At 36.4% G+C, this 14026-nt stretch overlaps 2 protein-coding genes across 3 annotated transcripts in view; one reads left to right on the top strand and one right to left on the bottom strand.

Moving 5' to 3' along the window:
• The window catches only part of LOC117990687 (probable G-protein coupled receptor Mth-like 3), a 93048-nt gene extending 79024 nt beyond the window's left edge, over positions 1-14024 (bottom strand). For both annotated transcript variants that reach the window (XM_069504735.1, XM_034978158.2), the window contains exons 1-5: positions 13786-14024; positions 5869-6092; positions 4771-4953; positions 1269-1384; positions 882-960 (exon numbers count right to left, since the gene is read on the bottom strand). In XM_069504735.1, coding sequence (XP_069360836.1) covers positions 882-960; positions 1269-1384; positions 4771-4953; positions 5869-6092; positions 13786-13800 — 617 coding nt within the window. In that variant the 5' untranslated portion in view covers positions 13801-14024. The remainder of the gene's footprint in view (positions 1-881; positions 961-1268; positions 1385-4770; positions 4954-5868; positions 6093-13785) is intronic.
• LOC117990683 (RNA helicase aquarius) overlaps positions 1-14026 on the top strand; it is an 86439-nt gene that overhangs the window by 20459 nt on the left and 51954 nt on the right. The gene's annotated exons all lie outside the window — the stretch shown is intronic.

The raw sequence follows: 14026 nt of genomic DNA, 5'->3' as shown, positions 1-14026 counted from the left end.
GTAAAATCGCATTTTTTATTTTTACAAATCTATATGTATATCCACGTGGACGGCTTTCTATATTCATACTACGAGTAGGTACTATTATAAACGCTATTCCTTTTTCACTTGACTTTTCCTAGACATATAGCTTGAATCCTGGAGAGGCTTGTTACTTTTAAGCTATCCACGTCTTTAGGGACACTAATAAGTAACCCATAAATACTCAGGTAAGGTAAATCAGATCTACCTTTACATCACTTCTCTTAGAGCGATCACGCACTCATCCGATCCGAAACCGTGAAAATACGGATATAAAAAACTCGGACCGAATTCGGATATTGCTTACGCACTAATCCGATCTCTGATCCAAATCCCAACTATTCAGTGGATATCTTTGACATATCTATAGGTATCATATTATGTTCGATTTAAATCCGAGGCACATGCGAGATATTCTCACGGATGACGGAGAGAACTCGGATGTAGTGCATAAGCTACCATACAAATAGTTCTAACTGCTTCGGACCGTATGTTCACGGACTCGGATCGGATGAGTGCGTGATCGCTCTTACTCGTAATCTATATCTATATATATATATAAAAGGAAAAGGTGACTGACTGACTGACTGACTGACTGACTGACTGACTGACTGACTAACTGACTGACTGACTGATCTATCAACGCACAGCTCAAACTACTGGACGGATCTGGCTGAAATTTGTTATGCAGATAGCTATTATGACGTAGGCATCCGCTAAGAAAGGATTTTTGAAAATTCAACTCCTAAGGGGGTGAAATAGGGTTTTGAAATTTTGTAGTCCACGCGGACGAAGTCGCGAGCATAAGCTAGTACGACTATAAAACATAGAAGATAGTATAGATATATAACATAACTTACTGCACGCTTCGGTACATGTTAATGCTTATGACGTTCATCCAAGAGAAAGTAGCTAACATCCAGAAGTACACTAGGAATCCTGAAACGATTGCGGTCAAATATAAATTACATCGTACAAAAAAAACAATATTAGAACGAAGACAGAAAGAAAAACGTTTAATTCTTAAATTGTGCCACACATCTCTATGTTAGAGTTGGTTATTCCGGCGCTTCCTCTACCAGAAGCGCCGGAATGAACTGTCATGTGTTGCACAACCCCAAAAAAAAAAGGTTTCAGCTCAGCATTATGCTGTATGCCTTGATACACTTATTAAGCAGTACAGCAGGTATACTTTTAAAAATGTCTTTTTTTAAATTTACACAATAGGTAGTGAAATAATAGATTACCTGTTATGGTGCATATTTGGCCTCTGAATCCAGGACTGAGTTGCAGAATTCCAAGCGATAAAAACCCAAAAGCCATACTGACACACATGCACATGTAGCATACCCCCTGAAGATCCCTGTAACAGTAAATTATTATTTGAAAAATATTTATTCCTTTATTTATTTTTATTATTTACTTAATGGCACCCGCGACTTCACCACGCGGACAGAAAAGTCGATTTAGGTTTTTTTTAAATCACGTGGGAACTCATCGATTTTCCGGCATAAAAAGTAGTCCATGTCGATTGTCCGTATTTCTTTCGTATTTCTAAAATATTAGTATGGATGTATCAAAAATTGTTGTTACATATTATAATAAACTAGTTTATGCTCGCGACTTCGTCCGCGTGGATTAAACAAATTTCAAACCCCTATTTTACCCCCTTAGAGGCTGAATTCCCAAAAATCCTTTCTTACCGGATATCTACGTCATAACAGCTATCAGGATGGATGCCAAACAGCCCGCTCCGTCCAAGTATTTGAGCTGTGCGTTGATCGATTAGTCAGTCAGCTTTCGATTTTATATACCTATAGGTCTACGATACCTATTTAGATATTCTAACTGTAAAAAAGAAAATACCTATAGATAGGTATTTCCTAGTAAGACTTATCACCGTAGAAATAGTTATTTCTATGCTTATCAGCTATCATACTACTCATATTACTAATGTGTAATGTGTACTGTTGGCAGCTGCAGCTGTTGTCTACACTTATCTACACTAATATTATAAAGAGGAAAACTTTGTTTGTTTGTTTGTTTGTTTGTTTGTTTGTTTGTTTGTTTGTTTGTACTGAATAGGCTCAAAAACTACTGGACCGATTTTAAAAATTCTTTCACCATTCGAAAGCTACATTATCCACGAGTAACATAGGCTATATTTTATTTTGGAAAAAAATAGGGTTCCGTAAGATATTTGGGTTTTTCGGACACAAGGTGTAAAAAATCAACCAGAAAAGTTACTTATTTTGCGTACGCTGCCTAAACTATAAAAGATAGAACCATAAAATGTTCTAATTAATTGTAGATCTTATAAATATCTACAAAAAAGTCCGCGACACACTATACCCATCTATGTCGAGTGAGGCACAGCAACCATTTCTTTATTTAAAAATCTTGAATTTTTTTTGGACTACATTTAAACGCGTTTATTTTACTCATGCTATTAATCCTTATCAAAATAAATGATTTCATCACTAAGAACAGTTTATGGAGATAATATTTGGTCTTTGAATGATTAAAATTGGACGTTTGGTTTTGAAGTTATGGCGAAATTAAAATATTACGATTTCTGCTGCACGGCCCGTTGTCCACGAGTAACATAGGCTATATTTTATTTTGGAAAAAATAGGGTTCCGTAAGATATTTGGGTTTTTCGGACACAAGGTGTAAAAAATCAACCAGAAAAGTTACTTATTTTGCGTACGCTGCCTAAACTATAAAAGATAGAACCATAAAATGTTCTAATTAATTGTAGATCTTATAAATATCTACAAAAAAGTCCGCGACACACTATACCCATCTATGTCGAGTGAGGCACAGCAACCATTTTTTTATTTAAAAATCTTGAATTTTTTTTGGACTACATTTAAACGCGTTTATTTTACTCATGCTATTAATCCTTATCAAAATAAATGATTTCATCACTAAGAACAGTTTATGGAGATAATATTTGGTCTTTGAATGATTAAAATTGGACGTTTGGTTTTGAAGTTATGGCGAAATTAAAATATTACGATTTCTGCTGCACGGCCCGTTGTCTACACTAATATTATAAAGAGGAAAACTTTGTTTGTTTGTTTGTTTGTTTGTACTGAATAGGCTCAAAAACTACTGGACCGATTTTAAAAATTCTTTCACCATTCGAAAGCTATCTACACTAATATTATAAAGAGGAAAACTTTGTTTGTTTGTTTGTTTGTTTGTTTGTTTGTTTGTTTGTTTGTTTGTTTGTTTGGTTGTACTGAATAGGCTCAAAAACTACTGGACCGATTTTAAAAATTCTTTCACCATTCAAAAGCTACATTATCCACGAGTAACATAGGCTATATTTTATTTTGGAAAAAAATAGGGTTCCGTAAGATATTTGGGTTTTTCGGACACAAGGTGTAAAAAATCAACCAGAAAAGTTACTTATTTTGCGTACGCTGCCTAAACTATAAAAGATAGAACCATAAAATGTTCTAATTAATTGTAGATCTTATAAATATCTACAAAAAAGTCCGCGACACACTATACCCATCTATGTCGAGTGAGGCACAGCAACCATTTTTTTATTTAAAAATCTTGAATTTTTTTTGGACTACATTTAAACGCGTTTATTTTACTCATGCTATTAATCCTTATCAAAATAAATGATTTCATCACTAAGAACAGTTTATGGAGATAATATTTGGTCTTTGAATGATTAAAATTGGACGTTTGGTTTTGAAGTTATGGCGAAATTAAAATATTACGATTTCTGCTGCACGGCCCGTTGCGAAGTGGGCGTCACCAAGGCGGGGGTGCGCGTGCGGGAGGGGAGTTTAGTAATATTATAAAGAGGTAGTAGAGGAGGTAGGGGGTAATCTCTGGAACTACTGAACCGATTTTAAAAATTCTTTCACCAGTATTAAGCTACATTATTCCTGAGTGACATAGGCTATACGGGATCTTTAAAAACATAAAACCACGCGGGCGAAGCCGCGGGGATCAGCTAGTATTATATAAAGAGGTAATGTCGTTAAGTTTGTTTGTAGGGGGTAATCTTTAGAACTACTGAACCGATTTTAAAAATTCTTTCACCAGTAGAAAGCTACATTATTCCTGAGTGACATAGGCTATACGGGATCTTTAAAAACCTAAATCTACGCGGGCGAAGCCGCGGGGATCAGCTAGTCACAAATAAAAGAGAAGATTTCTTTAAAACAAAACGCACGTGATGAATTGTAAATTAATCATATCTACCTAACTACCTAGGTACCTATTATGTTCTAGTTTCCCTATAGCTGGTAATTTCCTCGAATTGATATTAGACAATATCCATTTCTAAAGATCTATGCGCGTTATTCGCTTTCCTTATGATAAATTTTTCTGTGTAACTCCATACTGATAATATTAATGTTACAAATGCGAAAGTGGGTCAATCTACCTGTCTGTCTGCTAGTTTTTCTTGGCCCATTATCAGTTACACCGATTTTGAGAGCTTGCACCTAGGGGATGGACATAGGCTACTTTTGTCCCGGAAAATTAAAGAGTTCCCACGGGATTTTTACTAAAACCTTATTTCACATGGACCAAGTTACCAAGTTATCACCTATTTAGTACAAAGCTAACTCGCATCCTATATACGGATGTAGACTACTTTTTATCTCGCAAAAACGAAGTGTTCCCTTGGGATTTTTAATAACCTTAACCCACGCGGATCAAGTCGTTGCATCGTCTAGTAACTATTATGTACGAAACAAATAAAAAGTAGTGGCTTACCTCATTTGCGGCAAATACATATAAATAGCGAAGGTAGCTAGAAGGAAGACCACAGAAACAAGAGTCAGAATTCCCCCGGTTTCGATGTCATTCCTTTGGAACTTCTCGAAGCACGTCACTGCCACGGGTACCAGACCCTGGCTCGGGTCTGTGGCGTTACGATACATTTGGCCGACACAATATCTGGAAATATATCATCATGATCAACCCTTCGCTGGACTGAGCACGGGTCTTCTCTCAGAATGAGAAGGGTTTAGTTTAGGTCATACTTCGCCGCGCTAGCCTAGTGCGGACTGGTAGACTTCACACATGTGAAGGTGCACCTTTGAGAACATAATAGAAAATTCGTAGGCTTGCAGGTTTCCTTACGATGTTTTCGTTCACCGTTAAAGCAAGTGATAAATACTTAATTGCTTAAAATGTAAATAAATAACTCCGAAAAGTAAGAGGTGCGTGCTCAGGATCAAACCTTCGACCTCCCAAATAGGAGACCAGCGACGTCTTAACCGATAGGGTCCTCTCAAATATTATACCTATAGAAATCCAGTTTTGGAGGAGTTTAATGGTACCTACTATTGTTTTATTTCTATTACAATTTACAAGCTAACCCTTGATTGCAATCTCATCTGGTGGCAAGTGATGATAGTCTAAGAAGGAAGTGGGCTAACTTGGAAGGGGTGTAACAGTTTTTTTATTAAACACATGCCCCTTATCGGTTTCTAAACGGCATCGTATCGGAACGCTAAATCGCTTGGCAGCACGGCTTTGCTGGTAGGGTGGTAACTAGCCACGGCCGTAGCCTCCCACCTGACCAGTTCATCATACTAATCCTCATCAAAACAGAATAAATTATCTGGATACAGAAATCGTTTTTGCCTTGACATTGCAAAGACACTGATATGTATAGTGCGCGGCAGGTCGAGATGGCCATCGGGGTGGGGAAGCCCCGCACACCCGCATAGCCCCCGCGCTAACCAGGTGCGGGTTAGCACGGGTGACGTGCGGGTGTACCGAGTGTCTCCCCGTCTCATACGCCTATTGCCATCTCGACCTATCGCGAACTATAGTGAATAGGTGAGTTTCTCAATGAATACTAACAAGGTTGGGTCCTCTACGAAGATGTAATTGGGCGAGTCTTGCGTGGACACCTTATTCCCGTTGAGGATGATGTCTTTGAGCAGCATATGGCCCATCTCACATTGCAAATCGATCTGCTTCGTGTTGTTGCAATATCCACGATACTTGATGATTTCATTGTTTGGACAGCAGGGGTCTGCTGATAACGCCAGCTCGCTGGCTATCAGCAGCAACAGTAGACATTCCTGAAAAAATATATTTACAGTACGCGGCAGAAAGTAATGTACATCGGCCTTTAGAATGACATTTCGGCTTTGTAGAGCGTTGTCTCTGTCACTCCTATCTTATATGACGTTTTGTTGGTCTCAACGACAGAGACAACGCTCTACAAATCTGCTTTCTTCTTTTAAAGGTCGATGCACATTACTTTCGGCCGCGTACTGTATGTGAGGTTTTGGAATACACTTGTAAACCACCGATACGTTGTCCAGAAAAGGCGAATTCGCCGCGAATCAGTTCGTGCGAATACGCGCGTACGTCCCGTTGTTTATTTAATTCTCTAGGATTTTTTCTTAAAATTGATTTTCTCGATCTCATGCCCTTTTCCAGACATTGTCATTGAGGCGTAAAGAAGAAACAAACAAACAGATACACTTGCGGATTTATATGTACTGATTATAAATTAATATATTATACTTAATAGGTATATATTATAACCTGTTTATCCACTATACAGCCACAGATGCCGTTAAAATGAAAATTAACGTAATTTGAATAAACTATACGTATAATCATCACCGGTCGTGGCGAACCTAGATACTATATCGAGCACAAAGCTACTATCGGATACTAGTGACCCGCCACGGCTTCGCACGGATACAATGTAGATTTCAAAAGAACAAGCCTTTTCGATGAAAGCTCTCAGTCTAATCAGCTTGTGATTTCTTCCCATACTTTGAACAATTATTGGTATCGTCATATTTCGAAAAATTAACACAAAACAATATTAAACTAGGAATAGGTACCTACATATAAATCTTCCTCTTGAAACTCGATCTATTGATGAAAACCGCATTAAAATCCGTTGCGTAGTTTAAAAGATCTAGCGTACAGAGAGACAGACAGCAGAAAGCGACTTTGTTTTAAACTATGTAAAGACTTTCAAGTAGGTATTATTATACCTATCTACATTTAAAACTGTCTGTTGGTCTGTAATATCATTCATCGCAGGATCCGGTTACATATATTGACATATCATAAGTTTATTGAACCGATTTTATTTTTAACTTATTTATTAACTGCTCAGTTGTTAATTAGAGCATTCATAATATTTTGTAACTCATTGTGATGAGCTGACTTTTACTGTAGTGCTATGAGAGAACGAGTATACCTAGTATTATGAATATTACATTTCTTTTATTCTTACCTAGTAAATCAAGGTTTAAATATTAAAAGCCATTATTTCTAGTGTTCCGTACCTCTAGAGGAAAAAAGGAACCCCTATAGGATTACTTCGTTGTCTATCTGTCTGTCTGTCGTGTCTTGTCAAGACAACATTGCGATAAACAAACTTAAAATGAGTGGTAGTAGTAATTTGTGGTGTTGTGTGTGGTGTGGTGTGGTGTGTATTGCTTGCTTTTCCTGCTTCTTTAGTAGTAGTAAGAAGGCGGTGCATATCGTATGCTGCCCGTTGTATTATACAGATTCTGGTATATCATGGATTTCCGCAAATTAACGCCTACTGCAGCTATCCAACATACTCAAGTATGATCACTCATAGACAAGCAGAAAATTGAGTGATATAAGCATCTACAAGTTGATCTAGACGAATCAGCAAACAATTCATTTGCTCCTTGGCCATGAATCGCGAGTCGACCTTAGTTTAGGAGCAATAAAATTAATAAAGTTACCCTCCTTACATATCATTATATCGATCGTTGATTGCTCGCTGACCCATTTTCAGGAATCACCTGTGTGATTGAGGACTAGTTCGGATAATACGTTAACATCATGCGTATATATCTATTGTTTATTAAATCAATCATAGAAAAAAAGACTGTCTAAAGGTATTGATTGTTCTTTAAAATTGAAAGACCTGCCCGAGTTTGAATTTGCAAACTTTAAGTGAGCAGTTCAATTTAATATTTTCCATAAAGATATGAAAGCGAAACTAACTACAATATTATCTCACCTACATTCTTATGAATAATGTATTATTTATCAGTACCCTTATTATAAATACAAAAGTATGTTTGTTTGTTGGTTTATTGGTTTGTTGGTTTGTCCTTCAATCACGTCGCAACGGAGCAACGGATTGACGTGATTTTCTGCATGGGTATAGTTAAAGACCTGTAGAGTGACATAGGCTACTTTTCATCTCGGAAAATCAAAGAGTTCCCACGGGATTTTTAAAAACCTAAATCCACGCGTACGAAGTCGCGGGCATCAGCTAGTTTATTTATATTTAGTAAGGTACTTAATAAAATAAAAAATAGCCTAAAAGGAAATGTGATATGAATTCTGATAAAGTTCAGGGTTATGTGTTCTCTATTTTTACCCGACTAACCACAATTAACCGCTAGAAGCAATAATGAAATACAAACTCCCGCGGAATCAGTAGATACGGAAATAGTCAAGTCAAGTATAAGTTAAGTTGAATATGGAATTATACAAAATATAATACCTGGAGGCTTAGAATATAGGAGAGCCTGGAGGGTTATACACGCCACCGAGAGCTATTATGTCTACATACTTATAATGAAACTGAAAGTTTTAATAAGAGTTATGACTATCTTATTGAAAAAAACCCGGCCAAGTGCGAATCAGGCTCGCGCAACGAGGGTTCGGCATTTGCACGACAATTCAAAAACAAATATGCATAAAAATAAATAAAATTCTGTTTTAGAATGCACAGGTGAAGCCCTTTCATAAATGATACCCCACTTGATCTAGCTATCTTACTTCGAAAATTTAAAATACTAATGACCACAATTTAAGATTTTTTGTGTGATGCAACCACAAATTCAAGGTTTTAAGATTTTTCCCCTAATGTCTGCTATAATAAGACGGAATTTCCAAAAATCCTGAAACACGTATTTCTTCATTTGTAACCGGCAATCCAAATACCAATATTCATGGAAATTACTTTAAAACATAGACTTATATAATTAAAACAGTTAAAAACGACGGACTTTCATACAAACTTTCATCTCATATTTTAACCCTCTTGAGAGTCGAATTTTCAAATATCGTGAAACACATTTATTTTTAACTGAAAGCCTAAATCAGGGGGCACGGCAGTGCCCAGCCAAGACGAGCTAAACTAAAGGATGGGGCACTACGTAACGTACCTTTACTCGAAGCGTTTCGTCGTATTTTCGAACAGTCGTAGCTTCGGTGACGGTAGAAACCTGAAATTTTCTGGATAAGTTGTCCTCAGCAAATTTATCAAACATACTAAGTATCAATTATCTAGCTTTTATGATTTCAGATTTAGTGATACCTGAAATACGTTGATTTCGTGACTCACTGATGATCATAATAAATCAAAATCTCTAATCAAAAATTCTAGGTTACTTCCTGAAGTCCTAGAAGATTGAAATTTGGTATGTAGAATTGCATACAAACAACAGGAAACCCTGTTTTACCCCTGTAGGGATTGAGTTTTCAAAAATCCTTTCGTAGCGGATGTCTATAGTACGTTATAAGAACTATCTGCATTTTTTAAAATTCATTATAGGCAAACGCTTGACCACAATTTCAACCCGATCTGTCCAGTAGTTTGAGCTGTGCGTTGACACATCAGTCAGACAGTGATGAGTCAGTCAGTCAATCAATCAGTCAGCTTTTCCTTTTATATATGTATATAGATTAGGATTTAGGTATTTTAGGTTAAATATAAAGTGCCAGAACACGGCTATTACTTGTCATCTCTAGAAGGTACCTAACTAAGTCCGCTATCGAAGTTTTTGTTTGTTTGTGATCGTCGTCGGTGATATCGATTCTTGGAATCCTCAAACAGATCTGTTTACTAAAGAAGGGAATTCCATTGATCAGTCGGTTAATTCCTAATTATTCTTGTGACTATCTTTATTTTACTAGATCTTATTTGTTTTATGAGCAAACAATTAGTTTAGCGCGTCATTAATTTAAGCAAATAATAGATTATGCGTAAATGAGGCGTTAATGGTACCTAAGTACTTAGCCATAATATTGTAATAGGGTCTTGTTTTTCAAGTCCAAAATATACAAAAATATACTTATACCTATTTAGGAGAGTAAACAAAGTAGTGAATGAGAATGAATTTTTGTATAATTACTTTAGAGCTCTTATAGGGCCAACTTCACCAATATAAAATAAGTCTTATCCGAGAGTGATATTTTGGCAGATTTTCAATACAAAAACTGTCATTACGCCCAATTCTTCGGTTAAACGTCACTCGACGTGCGTTGGTGAAATCGGCATTTAGTGTGATAATGAGGCTATCTTAGGGTCACACCGAAAAATCACCACATGAGCTACAAAATCATATTATTCCTTGTTCTTGATCACGGTTCGATTTATGTATTGTAGAACTAGCTTATGCACTCGACTTCGTCCGCATGGCCTACAAAATTTTAAACCCCTCTTTTACCCCCCTAGGGGAATTTTCAAAAATCCTTTCTTAGCGGATGTCTACGTCAAGGTCAAGCTATCTGCATACCAAATTTCAGCCCGATCCGTGAGCTGTGCGTTGATAGACTCGTCAGTCTGTTAGTCAGTTTTTCCTAAAAATATAGACAAGGGATAAGGCCGGATTTCAGACAGTCACAACAGACGGAAACGTTTAAGTGCGGAAACCAGCCCAGAGCGAAGAAGAAGAAGAAGAAGGCCGGATTTTACGAAATTCCAACGGGATATGGGATAAAGAGGATTTATATTTTCGCCGCTAAAGTGAAGCTGCGGGCTGTATTTATTTATGTAGATTTATTTGTTACTGTAGATAATACGTTTGTTTACAATGTAATATGTATAATATTATATATTGACATAATATTATCAACTACTAAAATCTAAGTAATTAAATATTTTATGGATGTAATTACAAATATGAGTTAAGACATTTGATTTAAGATCTGTGACCCATGGGACGTAACAGACAAAGATAAGATACCTAAAGTGTAATCAATAATTTAATATTAACATTTAACAGACAACGTTTTAAAATATTCGCAACTTCGCATAGGGCGTTACTTAGAACTTTTATTGCATTCTTGTTATTCCCGAGATTGTTTTAGGAAACTCATCTTTTAACAAGATAGAAATTCAAAACTAAAACCAGACTACGGTCCTTCTAATAAACGCTGAAATATAGTTAAATTGGGTTTCTGTCGCTTGGTATATTTTAATAGTATGTATACTATATTTATATTTATGGACTCAGTATTTTTTCCTCTTTCATTTGACATCCCACTCGGTACAATAACAAAAAAAAATTTTGGAGACCCCCACTTTTTTGGATGTAGGTAACATCCGTCAGATCAATTTTGTTTGTAGCCTATGTCATCCGGATCATAACAATGAATCAATTGACACCTCATTCATCAAAATCGACCCAGTAGTTTAGCCGCTACAGTGGGACACACATAAATACATACATACATACTCTGCCAAAATCATAACACTTCCTTTTGGCATCGACTTTGCCGTAGTCGGGTAAAAACCACCACAACTTAAAAAAACTGGTCAAGCGCACGTCAAACTAGCTCACGAAGGGTTCCATAGTCCATACCGTCGCGTCGTACAAGACATAATACCTAATGTATTTTTGTGAAGTAACCACAAATCTAGACGATTTTCTGATTTTTCCCTTTACCACCTTATGCTAATAGACATTGCTACTGCATTTCTTGACTCTAGGTCAACTTGAAATAAGATACGCTATAGGTTTTCATTCCCTTGACGGATCTTGACTGGTGGCCAAATATATCTATTAACAATCGGCAGAGAAGAGTAGGAACCAGGAGTTAATATTTTATGTATTCCCATAATAATAACATTGATGTCCGTGGGTTCCATGAGAATCAGTTCAGTAGAAGTAATTAAATATCTAAAAATTTGAAAAAAAAACGTAGAAAATTCCCTTCCATTTTTATATCATCATCATCACGATCAAACCATCGCCGGTTTCCTCTCAGAATAAGAAGGGCTTGGCCATAGTCCTTCACGCTGGCCAAATGCGGATTGGCAGACTTCACACAACTTTGGGAACATTATGGAGAACTATCAGGCATTCAAGTTTCCTCACGATGTTTTCCTTCACCATTAATTAAAGCTTTTTAATTTACTTAAAAAATGCATGTATAAATAGCAAATTTAAAAATGTTTTTCTTTGTCAGATGCTTCTATCAAAGTAAATGTAAATTCATGACGAGTTGTTTTGATTTCGACACAATATTTTAAGTTTAAAAACAGATTTGGCGCCAATTAGGTATGTGTAAAAGCTGATAACGTTCTGCTAAAGTAAATGACCCAGAATCTTTCCAATACACCTAATTTTAACTGATATTTTACCACATTATGTTGTTGTTATGTTGCTTGAAATTACTTTTATATCTCACTCAGTAGTCAGTACCTATTACGAGTAGTTTCGACTGCGCCTACCCTACGCAGAACTCGAGATCGATTATGTTCGTTTACATCGTGGTTTACATCAGATTGGTTCCGGAATGCATCGACTTTTAATTTAGATTGTCTATAGATTTAGACTAATGAATCGATGTTGATTGATAGTAATTAATATATGACTAGCCGATGCCTGCGATTTCGTCCGCGTGGATTTAAATTATAACTATTGTGGGAACTACTTGATTTTTCGGGATCAAATGTAGTACTATGTCCTTTCAACTATTTCCATGCCAAAAATCAAGCCGATTGGTTGCTTAGTTTGGGCGTGAAAGAAGGACAAACACACTTTCGCATTTATAATATTAGTATGGATACACCTACACAGCCCCCGCGCTATCCCGGTGCGGGCGAGCGCGGGTGACGTGCGGGGCGTCCCCCTGCCTCATACCCATCTCGACCTGTTGCGGACTATAGGTATCAGGCACTACGAAAGCTATACAAGAGAAGAAGAAGATGGATTAGTGATCGAATATAATATATAATATCGATCGAATATTATATATAATATCGATCGAATATAGCTAACCGAATAACCATTAATTACACTACTCGGTATCTGCAAACAGCTGTCGGCCTGCAATCGAATACGACCAAACCGAATGGTCACAATAATATACTTATTTAATTTGAATAGTACATAGTTTAAATACAACCATGATAACTCTTGCGTATCTGTCGACTAGGTTCACTATCTGCTCCAATATTTCATAACAGACGCCTTTTAAAACGATAATGCTATAGTTATTGTTTTAATACTAAGCAACTAGTAGGTTTTTCTGAATTCGCCACTTTTCAAACCAATGAACAAAAGTAGGTGGGTAGGTTCTGAAGTAAAAGATATAAAAAAAGTTTTTGTTTTTTCAGCCATTGTAACAATATTATAATAAAACAAGCTTATGGTCTGCTTGCATAATATGTTTAGGTCTAAAATCTAAAAAAATCAAATATAAAGAGACAATGCATGCTAAACATCGATGATGTTAAAGGATTCATAAGGGCAAAGTTTGTCTCCCGAAGATTCATATTAATCATTTTTATAGAATATTATAATATTTACGTATTACTCTTGTAATTTTAGGAAATGAACGATCTTATCGCGTTTAATTAAATTATTATTCTCGTCTTTGTGCACGAATCTTGCACAAAACTACCTTCCAATTAAATTAAATCAACGAATGTTCCTAATAACTTTATTAAATTTTTCAAAAGGCTTATACACAGATTTTCTAGAATCGATCGCTATGAATTAATTATTATAAAGTAAATCTTACCTTAAAATAAAACATTTTAGTGGACAGATCGAAAATGGGCCAACACAGCAAACCAGCAATAGGTTCGACACGCGCGGTCTCACTTCACCCCACGAAATGAACGGTAATGGCGTAACGATTAACGAGGGGCGTAAATTATCGAGAAATTGTATAGCCTCTCGATACTTGCACTGGATTTTGGTGTGAATCGAGATGCGCGTGCGCCGACGTTGTCACCGACAGAGTAAACACCACAGAGCAC

Source organism: Maniola hyperantus, chromosome 18 (assembly GCF_902806685.2).
Source record: "Maniola hyperantus chromosome 18, iAphHyp1.2, whole genome shotgun sequence".
In the NCBI taxonomy this organism is placed as follows: domain Eukaryota; kingdom Metazoa; phylum Arthropoda; class Insecta; order Lepidoptera; family Nymphalidae; genus Maniola; species Maniola hyperantus.
The sequence above is the reverse complement of the archived record's forward strand: the minus strand, read 5'-3'. Positions and strand labels throughout refer to the sequence as shown.